This window comes from Trichechus manatus, unplaced genomic scaffold, assembly GCF_000243295.1.
Source record: "Trichechus manatus latirostris isolate Lorelei unplaced genomic scaffold, TriManLat1.0 scaffold00031, whole genome shotgun sequence".
Taxonomy (NCBI): domain Eukaryota; kingdom Metazoa; phylum Chordata; class Mammalia; order Sirenia; family Trichechidae; genus Trichechus; species Trichechus manatus.
The window spans coordinates 5,796,627-5,823,509 of NW_004443967.1; the positions used below are offsets into that span (position 1 = coordinate 5,796,627).

General features: G+C 36.0%; 1 protein-coding gene across 4 annotated transcripts in view; it reads left to right on the forward strand.

The window, feature by feature from the left end:
• ATRNL1 (attractin like 1) overlaps positions 1 to 26,883 on the forward strand; it is a 743,508-nt gene that overhangs the window by 109,613 nt on the left and 607,012 nt on the right. For all 4 annotated transcript variants that reach the window (XM_004374869.2, XM_023729981.1, XM_023729982.1 and 1 more), the window contains exons 10-11: positions 6,854 to 7,008; positions 25,837 to 25,921. In XM_004374869.2, coding sequence (XP_004374926.1) covers positions 6,854 to 7,008; positions 25,837 to 25,921 — 240 coding nt within the window. The remainder of the gene's footprint in view (positions 1 to 6,853; positions 7,009 to 25,836; positions 25,922 to 26,883) is intronic.

The following is a 26,883-nucleotide window of genomic DNA, read 5'->3' on the forward strand; positions in this document are numbered from 1 at the left end:
ATTCAGGGAACAGAAAGAGAAGGAAGAGATGAGAAACTGAGTAATGAAGAAAGACAAAAAGGGAAAAAAGGGGAAAAGAAAACAAAACAAATTAAAAAAAAATGAAGAAAAGTCCCCAAAAAAACAGAGGAAAAAAAAAAAAAAACCAATGAGAAAAGAAATGCTCTCAGGGATCCCACTGCACGTCTGTGCAAGCTGAGGGGATAGTCTCCCTGCCATGCAGCACCGCCCAGCCAGAAAGTGCTCCCAACCCAAGAAAAAGAAAAGAAAACAAACAAACAATTCAAAACAAACAAACGAACAAAAGGCCCGGGATCCCACCAGCGCGGCAGCCCAGACCGGAAAGCAGCTCCACACTTGAACGGAGCCCCACAGCCCCCCAGGAAGAAGCAAAGATGGCGAACAGAGCCAGGTATTTGAGCAAAAGGAGGGGGAGGTGGTGAGAGGTAAGTAAGAAATCAAAAGAAGCAGAAAAAAAAGCAACACTAGCAGCCAACAAATGGCACTCAGAGAGCCAGCTAGGGCGGGCTGGTGGAATCCAAGCAGCCTGTATTTCTTGGACAAGAGACTGTGTCCGCGGGAAGCAGAAGGGGCCGAGTGTGGGTGAAGAAGTTTAGGGAGTGGGAAAGCATATATCACAAATTACCGGAGCTCTGCAGCCCCTCAGGAAGAAGCAAAGATAGTGCATGGAGCCAGGTATTTGAGCGAAAGGAGGGGGAGGTACTGAGAGGTAAGGAAGAAATCTAAAGAAGCGGAAAAAAACAACACCAGCAGCCAACAAATGGGAGAGCCGGCCCGTTCAGGTGTGTGGAATCCAAGCAGCCGGTGTTTCCCAGGCAAGGGATTGTGGCCGCAGGAAGCAGAGGAGGCCAAGTGGGGGTGAAGTAGGGTGGGGGGTGGGAAAGCGTGTATCGCAAGTTACCGGTTGTTTTGTCTCCCGCTGGAAGCTCTGTGAAGCTGCTTTCTCGTACCCCATTTGCTGGTCTCTGATAGGAGTCCAAGATGGCGGATCCGCACTGCGTTAGCTGGTAGGGGACCTCTGCATGAATCTCTTCTCACTCTCCATTCTCTGTCAGTTTTCTCACTCCATTTGGTGCTTGGCTGAGTTCGTTATCTCTTCATTTGATGTTTTAGGGTTTCAGGATTGTTGTTTTCTCTGTTCGGCTTAGTTTTTCGGATCTTTGCTGTGGAGGGATGGCGTGGTGCTTCTGCCTAGAGCACCATTTTGTCCTGTCTCAAGATTTCTATTTTTTTGATAACATATTAAATATTCTGATTTTATTTTTGTATGTGTGTGAATCTCATTTTGCTATCTGTTGTTTCTGTTTCACTCTTGGTGCCTTGTTATGTTGTATTTCATAGGTTTCTATCTCCTCATTTTCATGAATATTCTATATGTGAAAATATTTTGAGGCTTGGGATGCAGGTGGATTTCCCTAGAACGGATTTGTGTTCACTTCTTTCATACTTCTTAAAGCACCATTGATCTAGGACCAGTTTAATCTAAATTCTCATGTAGGTTTGTTACTGTTTTTTTTTGTCCAGGTTGTATGATTTCAGGTTTCAATCGGATGTGTTTAATGGGGTTGGAGTGTTGGACTCTTCGTCTCTAGACTTAGGATATAGCCCTTCGGTGTCCCAGGTTAATGAGGAATCTCTTTAGATTCCTCATTTTAAGCTGTGCCAAGTTATTGCTATGACTCCTGAGCTGTACAGTGCCACTGCCTCCAGTGATTAACTTGACTAGCTTGATAAATGACCTTAGGGAAAATTGGTCTTCGGGCTTTTTATACTTCTCTTGGCTTCTAACTTTCACTACCTGTTTTGATTGTTTTATAATTTTTGCCAAGTCACAGATGTATTTAAGAATATATGTATGTATTATTTTCAATGGTCCAGGTGCCTAGTCCATCATTTTTCAGGTAATAGAAGTTAGAACCCTTGTTTTTCCCATGCATTAAACGTTTAAATTAAATTAAAAGATAAAATTAAGCAAAAAGAAGGCAGTAAAACCAGTGATTCTATGGGGTATATCCTCCTTAGAGTGTTTTCTATGTAAATATACATTCTTTTGATTGTAAAAATAAGATTATATTATATTCTGATTTCTTAAGTTAATCACTTATCAAGACCATCTTTTCTTTTTATAAAACATTTATTTACATTTTTTTGGTGACAATTACATAATCTTTGCCGTTAGTCAGGTATACAACATTGTCTTTACTTTTAGTGGTGCTTATATTTAGAATTCAGGTCATACAAGCTAACAATACACGAGAGCCAAAGTACAACCTTGAATATATCCTTCCTTAATTTAGAGCCCATCTCAAGAATAGATTTGATGTACTGAACATTAATGGCTGAAGACCAGAAGAGTTATGGGAAGACATCAAGGACATCATATGTGAAGAAAATAGAAGATCATTAAAAAGACAGGAAAGAAAAAAAAACACACAAAATGGATATCAGAATAGACTCTGAAATTTGCTTTTAAGTGCAGAGTAGCTAAAGTGAATGGGAGAAGTTATAAAGTAAAAGAGCTGAACAGGAGACTTCAAAAGGTGACTCTAAAAGACAAGGCAAAGTATTACAAAGAAATGTGCAAAGACCTGGAGTTAGAACACCAGAAAGGAAGAACTCAATTTGCATTTCTCAAGCTGAGGATACTGAAGGGAAGATTCAAGTAGCCTCAAGCTGCACTACTGAAGGATTCTATGGGCAAAAAATTGAGTGACGCAGGAAGCATCACAAGAAGATAGAAGGAATGTACAGAGTCACTGTACCAAAAAGAATTGTCAATGTTCAGACATTTCAGGAAGTAGCATATGATCAAGAACCACTGGTGCTGAAGGAAGAAGTTCAAGTTGCTCTGGAGGCATTAAAAAAAACAAGGCTCCAGAAACTGATGGAATACCAGTTGAGATGCTTCAACAAGTGGATGCAACCCTGGAAGCACTCATTCACCTATATCAAGAAATTTGGAAGACAACTGCCTGGCCAGTTGACTTGAAGAGATCCATATTTGTGCCTATTCCAAAGAAAGAAAATCAAACAGAATGTGGAAATCATTGAACAACATCATTAATATTACATGCTAGCAAAATTTTGCTGAAGATAATTAAAAAATGACTGCAGCCACACATCAACAGGGAACTGCTGGAAGTTGGAGCCAGATTCTGAAGGGGATGTGGAACAAGGGATATCATTGCTGATGTCAGATGGATTTTGTTTGAAAGCAGAGAATACCAGAATGATGATTACCTGTGTTTTAATGACTATATGAAGGCATTCAACTGTGTGGATCACAACAAATTATAGGTAATATTATGAAGAATGGGAACTAGTACATGGATGAAGAGGCAATCTTTCCAACAGACAAGGGGATACTGAGTGATTCAGAATTGGAAAAGGTGTGTGGCAAGGTTGTATCCATTCACCTTACTTATTCAGTCTGTTTGCTGAACAAATAATCCAAGAAGCTGGATTATCTGAAGAAGAATGTGGCATCATGATTGGAGAAAGACTCATTAACAACCTGTGATGTGCAGATGACACAACCTTGCTTGCTGAAAATGAAGATGACTTAAAGCACGTACTGAAGAAGGTCAAAGACTACAGCTTTTCATATGGTGTACACCTAAACATAAAGAAAAAGAAATCCTCACAACTGGACTGATGAAGAACATCATGATAAATGAAGAAGAAATTGATATTGTCAGTGATTTCATTCTAGTTGGATCAACAATCAACATTCGTGGAAGTAGCAGTCAAGCAATCAAACAACATATTATACTGGGCAAATCTGCTGTAAAAGACCTCTTTAAAGTTTTAAAAGGCAAAGATGTCACTTTGATGACTAAGGTGTGCCAGACCAAAGCCATGGTCGTTTCAGTTGCCTCCTATTCATGGGAAAGCTGGACAATGAGAAAGGTAGACATAAGAAGAATGGATGCATTCAAATTTTGGTGTTGGTGAAGAATATTGAATATACTATTAATTACCAAATGAATGAGCAAATTAGTCTTACAAGATGTACAATTGGAATGCTCCTAAGAAGCAAGGAGAGTGAGCTTTCCCCCTACTTACTTTGGACATCTAATCAGGAAAGACCAGTTGCTAGAAAAGGACATCAGGTTTGGCAAAGTAGAGGGTCAGTGAAAATGAGGGAAACCCTTAATGAGGTAGATTGACACAACAGCTGAAACATAAGTCTTTGTCTGCTATGTCTAACAACTAGGCCTCTCAAAGGCAGTTTCTGTTGCCTGAGTAGGTATCATACTTTCCTATTTCCTTGCATGCTGTAATTTTTTCTTAAAAACTAGACATTAAAATAATATCTTGTAGCAACTTTGGATACAGATTTCACTTACTGGGTTTTGTTGTTTTTATTGTTTGCTTGTTTCTTTGTTTGAGTTGGTAGACTTTTTTAGTGAAGTCTATTTCCCCTTCACTGTGTATTCGCTGATGTAGCTCCTCACAGGGTGCGGTCTGGGGATGTACACAGTCACCCTGGTATGGCAGTAGTTTTAGAAGGACCTCTTCAAATATCCCTTTCCCTGACCTCTCTGTTAAGCTCTTTGCTTCTGTTAGTATCACACCCAGCTGTTAGCCTCCACTTAAAAACCCAAAACCAAAACTCATTGGATTCAAGTTGATTCCAACTCATAATGACCCTATAGGGCTTAGTAGAACTGCCCCATAGGGTTTCCAAGGCTGTAATCTTTACGGAAGCAGAGTGCCCCATCTTTCTCTCACAGAGCAGCTGGTGGGTTTGAACTACCAACCTTTTGGTTAGCAGCCAAGCACTTCAACCACTATGCCACCAAGCCTTCTTTAGCCTCTACTTAGAGCTAGCTTACTGCTCTATTGTTTTCAGTAATGCCGTGGGACATTAATTGTTCCACAGTCAGATCAAAGTCAGTTTGAACCTGTTTTCAAAGGCAGTCTTTGAGGCTAGTCTTTCAAGTTTGTTCTGACCCCAGAAGGGCTCTTCTTGGTTTTCTTTTTCCTTGTCCTTCTCTGGTAATCTTCTGGTTGGTCTGTGGTTTAGCTTATTGTTTTCATAGAGCTATCAGCCTTCTCTTAATAGCTTAGTGTGAAAATCTCCATTATTTTTGAGACCTCCCTTAGGTTTGAACTTCCCCACACTGTGTTCCAAATACTGTTAATTCCCTTGGGAGAGCTTCGGAGCTCTCTTATAGCTTGCCTCTTCTCCTGTGCCACTGCTTCAGAGTTGGAGATGGGTTTAGTGCTGCCATTTTCTTGGAGTGACACTCCTGCTTTATGTGCAGGGTGCTGGATGGGGACAGTAGCCTCAAGTTTTTTTAGCTTGCCTCTTTCTTTGCCCTACAAGTGAGCTGGGGCAAGGGTGATTGGGGTCCTTGTGTTCTTAGCTTGCTTCATTTGGGCTTAGCTTCCACCCTATGAGAGTAAATTGGATGGAGGATGAGATCTCAGATCTATCAGTATCTCTTTTTTGAAATAGAACTTCTGCAAGAACTTCTACAACCTAGTTGTTGGGATCATGAGAAATACTGGCAGCCTGATCCTCTCAGTGAGATATTGTTGCCCTGGACTGGGGGCTGGGTGGAGAGGAGCCCTGTGTTCTTGACGTCACTCACTTGGGGAAGAACTTGGAGAACAGGAGCAGGTCATGGGGTCAAATGCCATTGGCTCTTGCTATTATTATTGAGATTTAGTAGATTTTCTTAAATAAATGTTTCTTCATTTGCTGTTGCCTTTAGTACAATTTCCTGAGATCTTAAATGTTTTCTTTAAAATAATAATTTTTAGCAATTATAGTTTTTTCCCTGAAGAGAAGGTTTATGGAATTTCTCATAATGCTTTGTAAAATCAGCCCCATATTCTTTAAACAATTGCTATTGTGATCCATGGTTTGGGGGATACTGTATGTATCATACTAATTATATTATATATACTATGTTTACATTCTGATTCTTTGTACTAGGGATTTATTTACAGTGGTTATAAATAATTGATTCATATTGCCATGCACCTTTGTCACATACCCTTTTATCAGTCAGATGTGATTGTGAACATTTATTTCTATTATTTTCCCTTACAGTAACACTTTAATTAAAAAAAGAGCATTTATATTAATGTTAATGATTCTCTGAAATACATGTAATTTTCAGCTACACACAGCATTATGGATGAATCTCACAAGCAATGTTGAGCAAAAGAAGGCTTATACATGTGACTACAACTATATAATTTTATTTATCTAAGTAACAAAAATAGCAAAATGAATATATGCTGTTAGAATCAGAATAGTGGTTATGTTCTCTCTCTTTTTTTTATTCTGGATGTGGGTTACTTAGCCATTTTATGAAGATTCATTGAGTTTTAGGCCTATGATATGCTTACACTTATGCCTATATATTATACTTAAATACAAAGTTAAATAATATATTTTGGGGTCCAATATGAGTTATATATTTTTAACTGAATACAGTTTGGAATAAATTTACTATATTTAACTCCTTATATACTTTGATATTTAAAAATGATGGTGTTTATGTTCTCTAGTTTTAAGGAGACTTTGTTTCCAATATTTATAAATGCAAAAAATAAATTTAAAATATAAATTATTACAAGTATTAACAGTTCTGTTTCATACTGTGTTTCCTCAAAACATTTTAAGATACCATGAATTTCAAAATTAAAATATTGCAGTGTGAAGATCATTTATGAGTTGTTGAAAAAAAATAAAGTACGTTGTTTTCACAACTCCAGGGAAAATTCTACATGGAAGTTAAACCCTTTATATAATATATATAATCAGGGAGGTCTTTTTATCTTTTGTAATACATTTTTAAATTTTATCCTGTAGGACTATTTTGAAAGAAAGTGGGTTTGCCAGATACCTTCATTCAGCTGTTCTTATCAATGGAGCTATGCTTATTTTTGGAGGAAACACCCATAATGACACTTCCCTGAGTAACGGTGCAAAATGTTTTTCTGCCGATTTCCTGGCATATGACATAGGTATGTATCTGTTAGGAATATGCAAAATAGGAAATATCAGAAATTTTTCCTATAGAGATTCTTAAATACATTAATTGACAACGTGTGTATAGTTCATTTTAGAGATTAATTCAGTGAAAGATTATCAATGGAATTCTCTCTAATTTCCACGAAGTAGTAGTATAGGGCCAAGAGAACAGAAGTATTGGGGTGAGTCAGGCTGTAGGCAGGGTAATAGAAAAATCTAGGTTTGAATGTCCTTTTAGAAGGCCTTCGTACGTTGTGTCCAGAGGGCATATTGTAGCCCTATTGTGTTTGTTACTGTGTAAGTTTTGATAATGGGTCGATATGGAAAACTATCAAACTGTGTAGGTAACACATAGTAGGAATTCAAGCATTTTCGATTTAGTAGGGATGAGCAAAATCATATTTAATATAAAGATACCAGATATACTTACTAGGAATTTGATAGAACTAGGGAAAGGAGTGTAGAGAAAGTAGAGCTAAAAAAATCAGATTTTTGAGACAAAATGGAAACCCAAAAAATACCTAGGAATGGAAGTAACTGAATAAGAATATTTTTCAAGAGAACCAGAAATACAGTGCGTTTATAAAATTCACTTACTTTTACTTATGCTGTCTGTAGTCCTGTCTATTTGTGAATATTTAAATGGATGTATTTATTGAAATACTAAATTTAGATATTCAGTACGCCATTGTAGGGAAAACACCGCTTCTCTGTGTATCATATTATATGTAAAATCTAGCTGGTGTTTAACATTTATTTAGTGTACTGAAGAGCAATTTTTACTTGATGGTGTCAGTGAAGTAATAGACCAAATTCCAACTTACTAAGAAACATTTTGATAAGTAAAAATTAAAGAGACCAAAGAATAACACGTTTGATAACACATTTGAGATGTATACTTTGCCCTTACACATCATAAAGATACATAATTTGGAGAACTATTTCAAGTGGCAGCATATAAAGAAAATTATGACTTAATTAGCATTTTGATCTTTAAAGTATTATCTGTTTGTTTGGATGAAATTCCTAGTAATGCAGTTAAACATGCTTTTTAACTCATGCTGTGGGTGTCGGTCTGTGATTAATCATTTAAAACAATTCACTGTCTTTAGGATCTTTAGATCCTAAATAATTACATCTTCACCTTTTTGAAAGAATAATTTGAAGTAATGATTCACGATGAAAATAGGGCTTGTCTAGGTGATTAGAAAGCTCATAAATCAGTGTATGAGATCTGCAAAAATGGGTCATATGAAGTACTGAGTCTAGGCAGGCAGTGACCTTATCATGTTCTGTGATTGCCAGCTCATTGTGTCAACTATTGTTTTCATTTTGGTGATGAGGCAGTGAGTTCATTTCCCTGGAGGTAGATGAAAGTTGTTAGTTTGTTTTTTCTTCTAGAAAAAGTGTATAATTGTTGTTGTTATTGTTAAAAATCCATGTAGTGAGATTTTGAACTTTTGTAAAAGATTCTTCAAGGGGCTTCCACATAATGTCAGTACCTTAATGAAGAATTTTTGGTTGAGCTATTTTGTTAGTGACATGTTGAGAATTTATTTTTATTTGTCAGATTAGTCCAAGATCAGTTTTTATGTGTCAAAACAGCTTACTGAAATGAAAAAAAAGTTAGTGGTATTAGTTTCCCATATAAGGTGTGTGCGTGTGGTTGGATTATCATTATTCTAATAGGTACTATTTATTAAGCGCCTTCTAACTGCTAGGTACGATGCTTAAGGGCTTTATGTACAATTTCTGTAACTTCTCTAAAACCTTGTAACAAGATTATCTTTATTTTATTTTCAGGAGATTAAACAGACAGGAGTGAAAGTAACTTGCCCAAAGTCGCATAGGAAGTAAATGGTAGAGCTAGCTTTTGTAACTCCTAAGACCGTGGTAGTCTTTGCACTTGACCACACCATTGTTGTTCGGTTGGGTCCATTGTTTGTTTTAAATTCTGACAACAAATTACCAGAGGCTTTATGTGTGTTCAGTATGTTCTAAAGGGGTCTGTGGGTTTCTTGGATGGTCTGTTAGATGTGGCATGAGGAAGTGAGACTCATGCAGAAAGGCCAGAAAACAAATAGACTTTATCGCTTCCAGGTCCCAGAGACAGGGAGACACAGCACCCATGACTAAGGGCTAAACAGGGAGTTGCACCCAGGGACAAGACAACAACAAGGTGGAATCATAGGAGAGGGCTTATGCATGGCAAGTAGTGTGGAGTTATATAGGTTTTGTGGGCTTCCTAGAGATTGGGCATTTTGAATTATTCTGCAGGCTCAAGGGGCATAAGGGTTGTCCCTAGCTGTTGGGTATCTGGCCCGTAGTGAGATTAAGATGGGTACATAGTGGCCTAGGAATATGAGAACCTGATAAGGGGAATGATTGGACTTAATCAGCTGCTCATAAGGGGAGCAGAGTAGGCTTCAGCCAGGGCCTCAAAACTGAGTCAAGACAGCATTTAAAGAAAACGGTATTACATTATGTTCAATACTGTTTGTTTCTTAAGAGTATGGAAAGACAGAAACAAATATCAGTTTCATTTTTCAGGCAAAATATTCAGACCAGAGGAAGAGTAACATATTTTAAACAGATTTCTATTTTAACATATGCTTTTTTTTGCCCTGCATTAGCTAAGACTAACAGTAAAAACATAATGCAACCATACAATTCAACAGAGAATAAAAGTGTTTCATCTCATTTGATTATTTTTATGTAATTCCCACTGAAAGTTTCCCCAAACCATCTGTATTTATCTTCCTGGGTTTGTAACATCAAATTTTGGAATATTTCCGAGGGAAAAGGATTTTTTGTATTTTTAATATTTCAGGAAATTTCTTTCAAAATTATTGTTTTCCTTAGGAATATGTTTTTGTGGAAATAAAATACAACCACTGGATAATGAACCGACTAGAAAATAGATCTGTTTTGAAAAAAAATCATGTTATATTTTCCTCTTTAGCACGCACTACACTAGAATTCATATGGCATATTTAACTGGAATGTACCTGAAGATTTAGTTAACTGACTGATTTGTGTTATATGATGTTTAAACAAATAGGAATATTTGTGCCAATCCTATTTTTCATTGTCCTAAAATGTACTATTTCAACCTTATTGAATTAGTAAATTTTATACAGCAAATATCATGAGTTTTTCAGGATATAACCTTGCCTTCATGGTTCTCATTATATTATCCATGATAGTTATAGCAGGCATGTGATGATGATTTTTTTATGCGTGGCTGCACCTTGACATCCACTTTGAAGGTTGTAAGGAAAACACCCAGAGAATCTGATTCTCTGAGATTAGGCACTGGGCATCTACGTTTTAAAAAGTTACCTAAGTGCAGCTGATAAAAGAGGGAGGACTGGTGAATAAGACTGGATTGAGTATAAAATATAGCATGATATATTATTTAAAGTTCTAGTTTGTAAATCTAGCTTGAAGTCAGATTTTAAAATGTGAAAACTTCTTAATATTTGTGTTGTTTTAAGTGTTATTATTACTTTCACAAAGTAGCCATATTCAAGTTAAAAAAGTACCTTATTCAAGGTTAAAAAGATCTTTGCGGTGAAGATAGCCTTCTAGTTAACATAAGGCTAAAGCTTCAATAAGGAGCCCTGGTGGTACAATGGTTAAGCGCTTGGCTGCTAACCAGAAAAGACTGATGGTTTGAACCTACCAGCGGCTCCACGGGAGAAAGATCTGGTGATGTGCTCCCGTAAAGATTACAGCCTAGAAAATCCAAGGGGCAGTTCTACTCTGTCACATGGGGTCACTATGAGTTTGAATCGACTTGATAGCACACAGCAAAGATTCAACTGAAAAATATGGCTCACTGAGTTGATCTCATGTTGTTAGGTGTATTTATGCTTTGAAAGTATTTAGTTGTAGAAAGTAAATATTGTCATAAATGTTATTCTTCTGGAGTCAATGAGAAAAAGGAATCAGGTAGTTTTGTTTGTTCTTAACAGATCTGAAATGTCACTAAGTGATTTGACTGAGGATTTCAACGTTTACAAGTGAGAATTTTCTGAGTTGAAATATACCTTAACATTCAAGTGAATTTTGAGAAAATATTTCAGAATAATCAAATGAGTAACTATTTCAGAGTTTTCAGTAGGCCCTAACATAAAATTTTGATGCTTATCATCACAAATGGTAATCATGCTTCAGTAAGAAAGTTTAGATAAGTTTAAGAGCATGGACGGAATTTTGAAACAAGGTAAAAGACAACTCAGAGATATATTGACATTTTTTTCTTCAGAAAGATAAGAGAAACATGAAAATGTAATTTCCTCAGTTAGATTAGTTCAGAATAAGGTAGGAGGTAGGATGTGTGTCAGAAATATATCTTGCAGAAAACAGAACAGCTGAAATTTCAAATCAGATTGAACTAATAATAGAATTCTTAAAATTGCCTGAATAGGACAATTTTACTGATGACATTAATTTCTTTGCAGATGATTATTTAAAAACAAAGCCAGTAAACAAAACTGAAAGTAATTTCATATTTGAAGAAGTAATATTGTTTTAATTGGTAATGTGTAAATAATACGTATGGTTACCATTTTATAATACAGTGTCGTACTTTGGCATACCTTTTAAAATCACTTACCTAGTTTATGAAGCATAACATACATGTTTTTGTGCAGCCTTGTAGAGTGATATGTATGTGTACATGTATTAAAAAAAAGACCAAACCTGTTGCTGTCAAGTCGACTCCTACTCCTGGCAACCCCATGTGTTGTAGAGTCGAACTGCTCCATAGGGTTTTCTTGGCTGTAATCTTTGCAGAAAGGAACCCTGGTGGCACAATGGTTAAGTACTTGGCTGCTAACCGAAAGGTTAGTGGTTCAAACCCACCAGCAGCTCTGCAGGAGAAGAGACCTGGCTATCTGCTCCCTTAAAGATTACAGCCTAGAAAACCCTACGGGGCAGGTCTGCTCTGTCATGTGGGGTCACTTATGAGTCAGAATCGACTCAACGACACAGCAACAGCAACGGCAGCAGTCTTTATGGAAGAAGATCACCAGGCCATTCTTCTGTGGTGCCTCTGGGTGGACTCAAACCTCCAAACTTTCAGTTAGGGGATGAGTAGATTAACCATTTGCACCACTCAGGGATTCCTTTGATCAACGTTAAACCTACCAAACCCTTTGCCGTCAAGTCTGTTCCAACTCATAGCAACCCTAAAGGACAGAGTAGTAGGGTTTCCAAGACTGAAAATTTTTATTGAAGCAGACTGCCACATCTTTCTCCTGGGGTGTGTGACTGGTGGGTTCAAACCACTGACCTTTCAGTTAGCAGATGAGCGCTTAACCACTGCCCTCCCAAGGCTCCTTTGATCAATGTTAGACAACCAGTGTCAAAATCAGTGTCCCAGTGATTTGTCAGAAGACTATCAGTCAGCCTCGGGTACCATTCCAGGGCTCAGAGCTACAGGGCTTGTCATGTGTGTGTAAATGTGTGCGTGTATGTGTATGTGTTCATATACCTCATGGACACAGAACTGGATTAGTCATGATTGTTTATGCATGGCTTTTACATTATTTATGTATAGTATTATTTGTTTATAATTTATTTAAACATACGGTATTTAATAATACAACGAACACTCTTATCTAACATCATATCACATTACATCACATAACACACATGACATACTATAATATTATACAACATAATGAACTACCCACGTAAAAACTATGCCAGTAACTTAAATCTATCTGTGTAGCTCTTGTCTTCCCCTCCTCTTGTCTCCTTTATACTTTTTTCAATTCATGCTCCCAGCACAATACATAATATATCCCATTAATTCACATCCTCTCCATCACTTAGTATTTTAAGAGTTCTTAACTTTTACCAGTCAAACGAGTGTAAAATGCTATCTTATTGTGGTCTTCATTTGCATTTTTGGATAGTAGGGAGGTTAAGGGTTTCTTTGTATGACTCAGCCATATGTGCTTCCTCTTTTGTGAAACAGAGACAGCTGTTAATGTATTTTGTCAGTTTTTCTATTTTGTGTGCTATAGCAGAGAGCTAAAAATTAATACAGTAAATTAAGAACATAGAACAATTATTTTTTTCTTCTCATGTAACAGTTCCAAGGAAAGTGGGCCAGGTTCCCAGCGCAGCTAGTTCATCTTGTTGCTCTGCCAGTCCCCAGGACATTGTCCTTATCTATGTAGTCAGAGTTCAGTGGCAGACACATCTGTGTTCTAACTCATAAGAAGGAGAAAGATTTTAAGTCTAGGGTAGCAATTTTCTTTCAAGTAAATGAGGCAGATGCTACATGCATCATTTCTACCCATTCCCGTGGTGAGAATTTTGTCATTTGGCTTTGGTCAGCTCCATGGAAACTGGGTGATGTAGTTTCTAGCTATTCAGGCAGATGCTCAGCTTAAATTATATTGCAGTGGAAAGGGGAAAGCAATTTTGGAGGTTGTTTATTTTTTAAAATTGATGGATAGGAATTCTTTACACATTCCTGATATTAATCTTGTGTTAGTTAACTGTGTTGCAGTTATTTCCCTATTAATGTCTTGCCTTTTTGCTTTCTTTAATATGTCTCTTGGTGAGCATACATGTTAAATTTTAACGTAGTTGACTTTTTCAGTCTTTATATTTAGACTTTGTTTTGGTGTCTTCTTCCAGATTTTCTTCTTTATCCCAAGGACAGGATGATATTCTCCCATATTATCTTCTAAGGACATAGGAAATAGGCTATCATATAGCCCTTTTAAGCAGGAAATTCTCTCAATTTGATAATTAGAACGTGTAATTTTATGTAATTTTAAATCACTTTCAGGGTTTTGATGATTAAATTGGTATCTGGTAGCACATTTCCAGCCTTTTTCTGTTGAGGTCATTGGACCTCCAGATAGACCTCTTGGGCAAGATCTAAGGTTATTCCATATAAGCTCTATCCCATGTGGCCCACACGCATTGTTTGTCTTAGTGAATCATGGAAATGCAGACCATTCTCAATGTAAAGCATTCTCCCTGCTATGCCACTAAAGCAGTTGGCTCTTTTTTTTCCCTCTAGATATCCTGGGTGGGAGTCAGACCCCATCCCATGGTGTCCTACAACTTCAGGGACATGCATTTCAAAGTTCTCTGAGTAGTTCCATGGGAACCCCCCTCACCAGACTTGAGGTAAAGAATGTAGCACCTCTCATACTTCTCTTTGCAGGGTGCTCACAGCACAACTCTCTCTAAATATATCCTTCTCATAAAATCCTCTTTTTCAGTCCCTTGACCCTTTTATATTCTCACAATGGGAAATCAGATTCAAGAGGGTGGCACATGATATTGAATATTTCTAAGAAAATTTGCACACAACTATATGGTCTTGAGTATCATATATGTTATACGATAGGTCTTGGTAGAAATTTTAACATGCTGTTATATGGTGTATTGGGAGTTGTTGGGTTTGTAAACTCCATTGTGGCTAATATAGATGTGACTAAAATGTATTTTTTTGCTGTTCTGTTGAGAGTAGCTTAGCTTTAAATGAGCCAATTGAAGGACTATTTATTTTGCAAGAGATAATTTGGAAAATAATTTTGTTATTCTCCTGCCAAACTTTAATAATGTTTTGACTGATTAACATAGGTTGGATTTCTTCAGAAGCATTGACACAAGGACTAGGGTACAGATAGTTTATTTGGGAGGCAATCCCAGGAAACACTAGTGGTTGGAGGGGTGGCAAACTGAAAATGGAAAGTGAAGGAAACCAGTAGGGAGCATATTATGAAGCAAGTTGCCGCTGTGGACAAATGGAGGTCAAAGTCACTGAGGAACTTGGAGACAGTGTAGAACATTTCTCAGTGCTGTCCAATAGCAGACAGAAGAAGCTGAAGTAATACCTACCAATTCTGTCTGTATTGCTTAAGGGTTGATTCTGCCGATGTTAATTCTCTGGCACTTTCAGCCTGGGCTGCCTGTGGGCCTACTGTGCAACTGTGCAGGTGTTTGCGGTAAGCAGAGGTGAGAGCCAGAGGAGATGGACGTGGCACTTATACTGTCTGCTGCACCTGTCATAAACACATTTTAGAGTTGTGAATGAGATTTATTTATGTGACTGAGGTCATTTTTTAAATAGATTTATTCTTTCTGAGAAGATTTATACTTTTTGAAACTCTTCTAGACATTACAAATCCTAAAGTCGTAATATTTAACAATGGATTTCATAATTATTGAAGAAAGGGAAGGCATAATTAAATGAAGAAAAGTAAATCTTTAAATGAAATGAATTGGCTCTATAAGAGGAAGAAAAATATCTGCGCTTATAGACTATCATGGGAGAGTTACAGAGACTGAAGATGATTTCGATAGTACTTGCATGAACAGTAGTGTTAAGTGAAAAAAGTAAGCTGCAAAATAAAAGACAAACATGATCCCATGTCTTGTGAGCAATAGTCAAAAACAAAATAAAATATTTAGACAGAGATGTCAGTGAGCAATAGAATATATGGATCTTCTACTTAGAAGAGGTATCTTGAATGAAAATATGGTTTTGGAAATCATCCTGAGCCTTTAAATAAAGATAGCCTATTCACGCTATCTTTCGTGTTTCAAGAACCATCTCTACCAGAGGCCATTAAGTCTTTCTCTGGTATCTGCTGATACTGGCCTTCTGATTGCTTCAGGTGCTTCTTATCTTGCCAAACAATTTTGTAAAATAAACTACTTCTCTAGCTTGCTGACATTAGGATACCTCAGTTTGACTTCGTTTGCTCCCTTGGTTTTAGTGCCTCTGCCCTGGGAATCCACCCTGACTAAGTTAGCTCTTCGGGTTTTTTAACTAGGAAATAAAATCCTGAGAGGAGCTGCAGGTATAAAATGAAATCACGACATGGATTGACACAGTGGCTGCAACAATGAACTCAAACATAGCAATGATTGTGAGGATAGAGCAGGACCGGGTAGTGTTTTGTTCAGTTGTACACAGGGTCGCTATGAGTCGGAACCCGCTCGATGGCACCTAACAACAACAACAGGGAAAGTGTGCACGTTTTAGAATAATAAGAGAAATTTTGACCTAGGGAAAAATCCCAGTGAAACATCATTGTTTAAGGGGCAGTGGAAAAGATTTTTGGCAGCATCTAGAAATTTGGTATCCTATTACAAAAGCATCCAAATGGTTAATATGAGTTTTTCTTTTTATTCATCTAGTTTTGAGTCTTTTAAACACACAACCTATGTGTTTTTTCTAGCATATTTCAATTATGCAATTAAGACTGACTTCTGGACTTGCATTTCAAGTGGAATATTAAAAGACTTTTTTAAGTTTGTCCTTAAAATATTATAGATGCATTTCCTCGTGGAAAAACCTGAATATTTGTGGAAAAATTAATCAATGATCATGCATTTTCCACCTGTACTACTTTATGCATAACTGATAATATAACCAGTCTCTAAATTTCAGCTTATGTTTTTAATGTAATTGCGTGGCACCTCATCGGCAGATAGTTCTGACAGCAGAGTATTCTGGTTGCTGAAGTTTGGGTTTGAGAAAATAGTAACTCTAATTTCTTGATTTTATGTGCATGAGTGTGCAGTTTGTAAGTTAATATTTAGTTTTTTATCTGTGTTCCAGGGAGTGTTTTTTTCTTTGGTCTTTATTCTTTTGTGGCTTTTCTTTTGGTATGGAATGGTGCTTCTGTCAGTTTTCATGATGCCAGTAACCACGTGAAACTTGCTTTAATTTGTCTAGCCTTGAACTGTTTATAAAGTGATAATGGCCTGAGTGCTCTTGAATTATATTTTCTTCTTGGAAAGAAATATAATTATAGGTTTCAGTCAGACATATTGATAATGTAAGAGACTTTGTAATGTAAGCATGAGAATAGAGACTACATATAAACAAATTACATTAATTCAGTATTGAGCTTTAAGGCATTTGATAACTTCTGTATCTTACAGAAAAACCAATCTGTGTTTTACAGAGGAACCCTGATCAAGAATGTGAAAACTCAGTAGCAAAATTTATCTAGCTCAACATTCTGTTAGTAGTTATTACAAAAGCTGGAGGAGATAAGTGGAAACCCTATTTGAAACAACTGCTCGTATCTTTTTTTTCTTTCCATTCTATAGAAAAGATCTTGCAGGAGGGCAAATAATATCAGCAAGCATGAATTACTACATCTATAGCTGCAAAAGTTCCTTACCTTAAATTAGCTTTTCATAAGCTTCCAGGTTAAGTTATATTCTTTCTAACAATTTTATGAGTGAAAACAATTTGCCTGCTCTTTTAAGAGACCACAGAGGAAAATTCACATTGATTCTGTCAGTCAGGGTAGGTTAGGTTATACTGCAGTAACAAACATTGTCACAATTTGGGTTCTCTGGAAAGCAAACTTGAGACAGAGTTTACTGGTCAGGGTCAACATCTGTGGAAGGGAGGAAGAGGAAGCAGGATTGCATAGAGGAAGAAGTCAACCTGTGATGTAAACTTAACAGGCTTAGCCAACTCCATGGGGAACTGTGGAGTGGAAATGGCCCCTCAAGAGTTGTCTCTCATTAGGATGAAACATGCAGGCCATTGCTATATCCTCTGTCTAAAGTATTTCTCCTTTGGGGACCAGGACTCTAACTAGGAACAGCTTTGACCCTTTGGTTCCTAGACCTGTGTATTCTTTCTGTTGGGGATACAGCACCATTTAAAGGTATTTCATTTAAGGTGTAATCCTGCATTCTCTTTAGGTGGTGAATTATGTTGATTGATTTTGTAATGTTGAAACAGCCTTGGTCGTGGTGTATTTTTTTTTTTTTTTGATATGATGTGGAGTTCTATTGGCAAGAATTTTGTTAAGAATTTTTGATCTATATTCATGAGAGATATTGGTCTGTAATTTTCTTTTTTTGTGTTGTCTTTGTCTGGCTTTGGTATCAGGGTTATGCTGGCTTCATAGAATCAATTCAGGAGTATTCCTTTCTTTTCTGTGCTCTGAAATGGTTTGAGTAGTACTGGTGTGAGCTCTTCTCTGAATGTTTGGTAGAATTCTCTAGTGAAACTGTCTGGGCCAGGGCTTTTTTATTGTCGGTTTTTTTTTTTTTATTTATTACCTCTTCACGCTCTTCTCTTGTTATGGATCTGTTCAGATTTTCTTTATCAATTTGTGTTTATTTAGATAGATAGTGTGTTTCTATAAATGTGTCCAATTCCTCTAGGTTCTCAAATTTGTTGGTATACAATTTTTCGTAGTATTCTGTTACGATCTTTTTATTTCAGTTGGATCTCTTGTAATGTCCACCATCTCATTTCTTATTTGGAGTATTTTCTTCCTCTGATGTTTTTGTTTCGTCAGTTTCGCCAATGGTTCGTTACTTTTGTTAATTTTTTCTAAGAACCAACTTTTGGTCTTATTGTTTCTGTTGTTTTTCTGTTCTCTATTTCATTTATTTCTGCTCTAATCTTTATTATTTCCTTTCTTCTGGTGCCTGTGGACTTCTTTTGCCATTCTCTTTCTATTTGTTCGAGTCGTAGGGCTAACGTTTTGTTTTTGGTCCATTCTTCTTTTTTGATGTGTGCATTTGTTGCTATAAATTAATGTTGATCACTAGCTTTACTGTGTCCCAAAGTTTTGGTATGTTTTCATTTTCATTTAATTCTAGGATTTTTTTTGATCCCCTCTTTGATTTATTCTGTTACTCAGCTGTTTTTAAGCAAGGTGTTATTCATTTTCCATGTATTTGATTTTTTTTCCTTGCTCTTCTTGTTATTGATTTCTACTTTTATGACGTGGTTGGAAAGAATGCCTTGTATTATTTCGATGTTTTGGATTTTATTGAGGGTTGCTTTGTGACCTAAAATGTGGTCTATTCTGGAGGATGTTACATGTGCATTGGAAAAGAATGTATAATTTGCTGCTGTTGGGTGGAGTGTTCTTTATATATATCTATAAGGTCTAATTAATTGATTTTGACCTTTAACAATTCTGTATCTTTGTTGAGTTTTTTTCTAGATGTTCTGTCCTTTACTGAGTGTGGTGTGTTGAAGTCTCCTGCTATTATTGTAGAACTGTCTATTTCTCTTTTCAGTGCTGTTAGAGTTTGTTTTCTGTGTTTTGGAGCTCTGTCATTGGGTGCGTAGATATTTTTCAACGTTATGTCTTCTTGGCGGATTGTCCCGTTAATCATTATATAATGCCCTTCCTTGTCTTTTAGGTGGATTTTGTCTTAAAGTCTATTTTATCTGAGATTAGTATTGCCATTCCTGCCCTTTTTCGGTTACTGTTGGCTTGATATATTTTTTCTATCTTTTGATTTTTAATATAGTTATGTCTTTGTGTCTAGGATGTGTCTCTTTTAGACAGCATATTGATGGGCCCTGGTTTTTTTTTTAATCCGTTCTGCCACTCTGTCTCTTTATGGGTGCATTTAAGCCATTTACATTCAGTGTGATTATTGATAGGTATGAGTTTATTGCTGTCATATTGTGCTTTTTTTTTTTTTTGTGGTCCTTATGTTTTCTTCGTTACTTTTACTTTCCAGTGCTGAGTTCCTTTTGTTTGCAGATTTTCTTTTCATTTCTTTTGTTATTTTTAGAATTTGTGTTTACTGAGACTTTGTTTTTCTTCTTTTCTATGCTGATGAGTAGGTTTGTTAACTTTCTTTGTGATTACCTTGAAATTTACCCTTTTCTTCCTAAGTTTGAATCAATCTCTTATTACTGGGTATCACCTTGACTTCCTCTCCATTTGAAAGTTCTATACCTATGCTATTACCACCATTGAGTTGATTCTGACTCATAGGGTAGAACTGCCCCATAGGGTTTCCAAGAAGTGGCTGGTGGATTTGAACTGCTGCCCTTTTGGTTAGCAGCCAATAACTTAACCACTGCAACACCAGGGCTCCTCAGAAGCAAGGATGGCGAGACCTCGTCTTACATACTTTGGACATGTTACCAGGAGCGATCAGTTCCTGGAGAAGAACATCATGCTTGGTAAAGAAGAGGGTCAGTGAAAAAGAAGAAGACCCTCAAAGAGATGGATTTGACACAGTGGCTGCAACGGTGGGCTCAAGCATAACAACAATTGTGAGGATGGTGCAGGACGGGCAGTGTTTTGTTCTGCTGTACATAGGGTCACTATGAGTTGGAACCAACTTGACAGCACCTAACAACACAACAGCAACATACCTACATTGTTTATTCCCCCTTTTATTGTTTTGACATCTTTGTCATTTATAGATTGATTTCTCTGTTTCCATGTTTTAAACCTTTAGCTTTGTTTTGTTATTGAGGGTTCTTTACCTGGTTTGATATCTGGCTGATGCTGTCCTGTGTCCTAGACACTGGTTGTGGTCTGATGTTGTTGGTTATCTAGATGAAAAACTCCTTTTAATATTTCTTGTAAGTTTGGTTTGGTTTCTACTAATTCCCTTAATTTCTGTTTATCTGGAAATGTCCTACTTTTGCCGTCATATTTGAGAGAGAGTCTTGCAGGATATGTTATTCTTGGTTGGAGTTTTTCTCTTTCAAGGTTTTATGTATGTAATCCCATTGCCTTCTTGCCTGTATAGTTTCTGATGAGTAATCAGAGCTCAGACTTATTGTTTCCCCTTTGTGTGACTTTTCGTTTTTCTTGAGCCACTCTCAGGATTCCTTTTTTTGTCTTTGGTTTTGGCAAGTGTGCTTATGATATGTCTTGGTGACCTTCTTTTGGGATCTATCCTATATGGGGTTCATTGAGCTTCTTGGTTGGTCAGCTTTTCGTCTTTCCTGATATTTGGGAAGTTTTCTGATAGCAAATCTTCAATAATCTTCTCTGTGTTTTCCATTTTCTCCCTCCTGTTCTGGAACTCAGATCACATGCAAATATTTACTCTTGATTGTGTCCCATATAATGCTTACGTTTTCTTCATTCTTTTCTCTGATTTTTCCTCAAGCAAAATGGCATCCATGGATTTGTCTTCAGTCTCACTGATTCTCTCTTCTGTTTTTTTAAATTTGCTTCTAAAAGCTTCTATTGACTTGTCCATTTCTGAAATTTTGTTGTTTATCTTTTGGATTTCTAGTTGCTGCTTGTGTATGATTTCTAATTGCTTCTTTGTTTTGATGTTATGTTCTTGTATTATTTTCCCAAATGCTTCTACAGACAAAGCAATAGTAGAATTCTGGAAAATAATACAAGCCCAAAAAACTTTCCTGAATTCTGGTGCTTCAACTGTGCCTGTCCAAAGTTCTATCAGGTAGGTATTATGGTATGGGATCCAGCAGATCCCATGGTAAGGGGACCATTCCTACACCTCCTTTGCTGTAAAGTAGGTCTTCTGATTATGTGGGATCCCTTGTTAATTGCCCAAACCTTCAGTAATTCCTCAGATATTGGTGCTGGTTATAACATACTATGGGCAGGAAAAGAAAACTCATATTTAGAATGCTATGGGCAGGAAAAGAAAACCTATACTCGGAATATCTTTCTATTCTTGACATAATGAATTGTTGATGCTTCCAGGGTCGAAGGGGCCCAACGTAGTCAACTTGCCACCAAGCATCCAGTTGGTCTTTTGGTGAATGGTCATATCAGGGTATCATCACTGATCTCTTGCTGTCAACTGGGACATTTGGTGGCAGCAGTAGTCAGATCAGCTTTGTTATGAAGGAGCCCATGCTGTCGGGCTTCTGAATAGCCTCATGTCTGCCATCATGACCAGTTTATGTGCCCATCGTGCTACCACTGAGGAGGGCTATGATAGAGACCAGCTGAGGTCAGCTCTCTGAGACATATATTTTCTTGGTTATTTAATGCAACTTATATGGTGGATGCTTTCAGAGTAGGTCCATGTTGGGCTGACATGGCCAGCCCTTTATATCCCTACGTTGGTCAGTTATTGCATGTCAGTTAAGCATGTGACCTTGAGGGAATTGGCCTCTGCTGATGAGGCAATTCATGAAGTAGCTTGCAGTTGACAACTGTTGGTGGACAGCACTCCCAGCAACTCAGACAACAAATCCTTCCTGGAATGATGATCTGAGAGCACATATCATGTCTACAACAAATCCTTATATTTTGAAGTATTAGCGTTAATATACGTTTATTTATCACTCATGATATACATCCAGTGTCGGTTGGCAGGGCAGATTTGTTCATTGTCATCACTCAGGGCTCCAGGCTGATAGAGGACATGGTCTTCTACAATTTCCTGTGGAAGAATTAATGGAGTATTGCATTATCTTTCATTAACAATTTAATGATTGCATCCAGGAATAAAGGTGTCACTTCAGCTGCTTGCATTTCATTGGCCAAAGCAAGTCACGTGACCACTCCCAACTTCCAGGGGATGTGGAAGTATAGTTTCACCTTGTGCCTGAAGTAAGAGAAGTGGAATATTTTTGAACAGCACCATTGGCTACCACAAATATTGTGTGTAATTCTTTGAAACATTTAGTATAATTGAAGGAGATGCCTTAGGGATAATAATGAAGCCTTCCCCTCCTACCACCACATAGGTTAAAAGGCAAAGAACTTCTAGAAGTAGAATTATGTTCTGTTATTGCTTATCTGAATTAATTGCTCTTATGTGTAATTACATTTTTATTACTGTAGGGTCAGTATGAGTTGGAATCGACCCGATGGCAACAGGTTTTATGATGTTTCTCTTCTTCTGGGACTTGTGTTCTTTAATTTTATTATTATCTTTTCACTTTCATGAAGCTAATGTTTATATCAAAAAGGATAAAAGTTCAAATATGGTTCTGGGAAAAGTGATTATCCATATGGGAAATAATTAAATTAGATCCCTACAACATATACAAAAATAAATTCCAAGTGGATTGAAGACCAAAATAGTAAAAGCCAAACTGTAAAACCTTTAGAAGAAAATCAAAGAGATTACATTTTAAATCTTGGGTCAGACAGTAAAAAGCACAAATCATAAGGAAAATAATATATCTGACCAAGTTAAAGTACAAGCTTTCTGTAAAATAAGACTTCATAAACTAAGTGAGAGACAAGTTACAGCATGGGAGAAGATATGGTAATGAATATAACCAACAAAACATTGGTATCTGTAATATATAACAAACAATTCTTTAAATCATTAAGAAAAAGATAAAAATCAAATAGAAAAATGGGCAAAAAACTTGAACAGTAAATTCAAAAATATTTAAAATGGTCAATTGACCATTAACAGTTTAATGGATAAATATATTTTGGTATAGTCATTATATTATTATATATATATAATATATATATATTATATATATTATAACATTATAACACGATTAAAATGGACACATAATGCCACATGTATACATAAATTTCAAGGGTTGAATTAAAAAACAAGTTGCAGAAGGTTACATATTTACCATTTATATCAATATAAAGTTTTAAAACCTACAAAATACTCTGTATATATTGTAAGTATCATGCATAAGTAAATACAGGATAGTGGTTGCTTCTAAAGAAGGCAGAAATAAACTGCAATTGGGGAGGGAGTACACAGGGAAATTTCCATATCTGTAATGTTTTATTTCTTTCTTAAAAAAAAGAAAAGCATAAGCATAGCAAAATATTGGGTTTTGACAAAGCTGAGTGGTGGTACCTAGGTGTTTGAAATCTTTAGAGTATTCTGTGTGCTGAAAAAATTCATCTTTCTTCTAAAAGATGCTGGTTTATAGAATTAGAATAAATGTTCAGAAAGTCCAAGTTTTAGTTAATGCTGGTTTTTATTCTCTTAGATCCTTTTTCTTACTCACTTCTTAGATGGTTTTCTGAATGTTTTCTATAATTCTTGTCTAGAAAACCTATTTTCCTTCCTGTCTTCTGCCTGGTGGTATAAATATATACTTACACTTTAGCCTTAGGTAGGATCAGGTTGTCGGGTCACTCTTTTCTGACTTCAGATGTCCCAAAATGACCTTGAAGCTTCTTTCTGTTTGGAGATTTTTACAATAAACTGGTTTCTGGAACTCCTGCTCTTTCCTTTGACTCACTTTCTTTTCTGTTTAATTTTCTTGAAGCATATTCAGTTCTTTGCAGTGCTGTTATTGAAATACATAATCAACAGTTTCTAAATCAGTGCCTGTGTGGGGTGTGTATGTGCGTGTTTTGGTTTGGGTTGAGTGGAAGGATTGAAATCTATCTGCCCTAACTCATTAGCTCTCTTTTACATTTACATCTCATTCTTTTACAAAGTCTGTGCCGTAACAGGACCACCCCCTTCCCCAGATGGGAACAATCTTTCAGAATCCTATCAATGTAACTTTATAATATCAAACATTAATAAACATAAATTAAGGAAAAACAGATATAACTGAATAGACTTTAGGCAAGTCACTTAACATTTCCTAGGTGTAATTCTTCATTCTAATATAGGGAAATTCCTGCTTAATCACCTTTACTGGATTCTTTTAGATACCATTTTGAATTATATAGATGGAAGCATTATGGAAGTTTTATGATACACATATAATGCACTTTTCTTAAATTAACTCTACCATGTGAAATTGTCAGACTTAATCTTCATGTGTAAGCTTCTTAGTATTTCTCAAACTGTAATCTTCACAGCACTGGTTCTTAGGGATGTTAATAGGTGTTATGTGAAATGTGCTTCTATGGAGAAAGCATAAGGGAAAACACTGCGTTAAGTAAAGTTAAGGGGCATCTGTACCTTTGTACCCTCCCTTTTGAGATATTTAATATAAAAATATACTTTGTAAACTAAAGACAGAGATAATACAAACTAAGAATACACCAGTTTTGGGAATTTGTGTTCTTGGAATACACTTCGGGAAATAGAACTCAAAATGTCCTTATATAGCTCTCAGTTTTGTAGCTTCATTTTCTAAACTGTGATTTGGGTGTTTGTAATTCCTTTTATCTTCACTAGTAAGAATATTGAAGGAAAACCTAATTTATTATTTTATTATTAGTGTTATCAACATAATTTCTTAAATAGGAAAATAAGTACTTCATTAAAACTTTAACTTTTATAACTGTATTTTAGATTACTTTCTTCTGTAAGGGCCTCTATGGCACCTAAAAATAACTAAATTTGTTTTTAAAAAGTTTATTACACTATATACTTTTATCAAATACCAAGGCCTGCCTTTATATGGCAGGTGTAAGCTGATGAAATCTAAAACACTGTCCTACAAATGTCCCTACTCATTGAATGCTAAATTATTTAAAATATCAAAATCTGTGTTAGTATATGTGTCTATTTTTTAGGTTACATTGAAATTATATATATTTTTCTTAACCATTTTACTTTCCATAGTCTGTATATAGCTCATGAATTGTTTGTTTTCATTTTTTATCTAGTTTTTTTGCAACTGAAATTCTTCTCATCTATAAAAAGAAAACCATGCTTTTGAAATATCAAATTGTTAAAGATTTATATGTTTTGTTTAGATAATTCTATTTTCTGACATTCTTTCAGCAAATATTATGTAATCCATTTACTTTTTGATTTGTACGTGTAAAATTTCATTTAGTGACTTAACTTTCTAATTGATTCTGTATTAGTATTCCTGAATTTTACTATAAAAATCTTGGTTTATTTAATAAAAATGACATGTCATTGAAATTATCTTCTAACATAAAGTATACCCATTTTCATTCCCTTTATTCTCATACACTTAAAATTATTTATGGGAATTCTAGGCAGAAGTTATCTTTATTTAAGGAATATTGCTAGTTGAGTAATGATACTAAATTATAGGTCATGGAAAATTATCAAAAGACCAATTTTTTGCCTCTTGATTTTTAAGTATTGTATCTTTAATTTGGCCGATTAATGTTTTATAGTAGTTGTCTTAATTTATTCTTTTCTTTTTGTTTTGTTTTCTGTTTTCCTTTTTCTAGCTTGTGATGAGTGGAAAATATTACCAAAACCAAATCTTCATAGAGATGTCAACAGATTTGGACACTCTGCAGTCGTCATTAATGGGTAAAAGAAGCATATTTGCCATTTTTAGAGGGTCAAGGGTATCAGTCATACTACCCACATGTTCTGTTAACCTTTTTAAAACTCTTGTTTGTACTCAATGGCATTGGATTTTATGTATCCCTACTGTGGGTTATATTTTGGTTCATTAACCACATCTTTCATTCATTTTTGCTTTAACATGTTTAAGAGCCAAGGATGGGAGAAAGACGTGGCAGTCTGCTTCCATAAAGATTGCAGCCTTGGAAACCCTATGGGCCAGTTCTACTGTGTCCTATGGGGTTGCTATGCATTGGAATCAACTCAATGGCATATGAAAACAACAGCAAGGGCCAAGGGAAAATAGAGTACTGAGTAGTCAAAGGAAAGGTGCTGAGACAAAACTTTCAGATATTTTTTTGAATTCATCCTGCCTTCTTTCCTTTTTTTCAGAGACCACTTAAGGAATGACTTTTCCTTACAGAGATCAAATTGAAATGATAGAGAGGCTAGCCCCATATTTCTACCAAGGAGAACAGGGAAAGTGAAAAGAATTAGATTCTCATTTTAGTCCTGTCATTGAAACATGTGGTTTTTAACAAGTCACTTCACATTTCTGGACTTTATAATCCCCATATCTATTGGAGATTTAGACTGGATAATCATTAAGTTACCTTCCTCCTTTAAGCTAATGTGATTTTTGTAATTCTACAGCAAAAAATTTGTAATTTGGATTCAAGTGGCAGTAAACAATCCGTTAGCTCATTTAGTAGTTTAAACTTTGTAATTTATAATGACATATATTTTTTTTTTAATTGTACTTTAGGTGAAGGTTTACGGAACAAATAGTTTCTCATTAAACAGTCAGTACACATATTGTTTTATAACATTGGTTAAAAACCCCATGACATGTCAACCCTCTCCTTTCTCGACCTTTTTTTTTTTTTTTTTGTGAAAATATACATAGCCAAAGATACACCATTTCA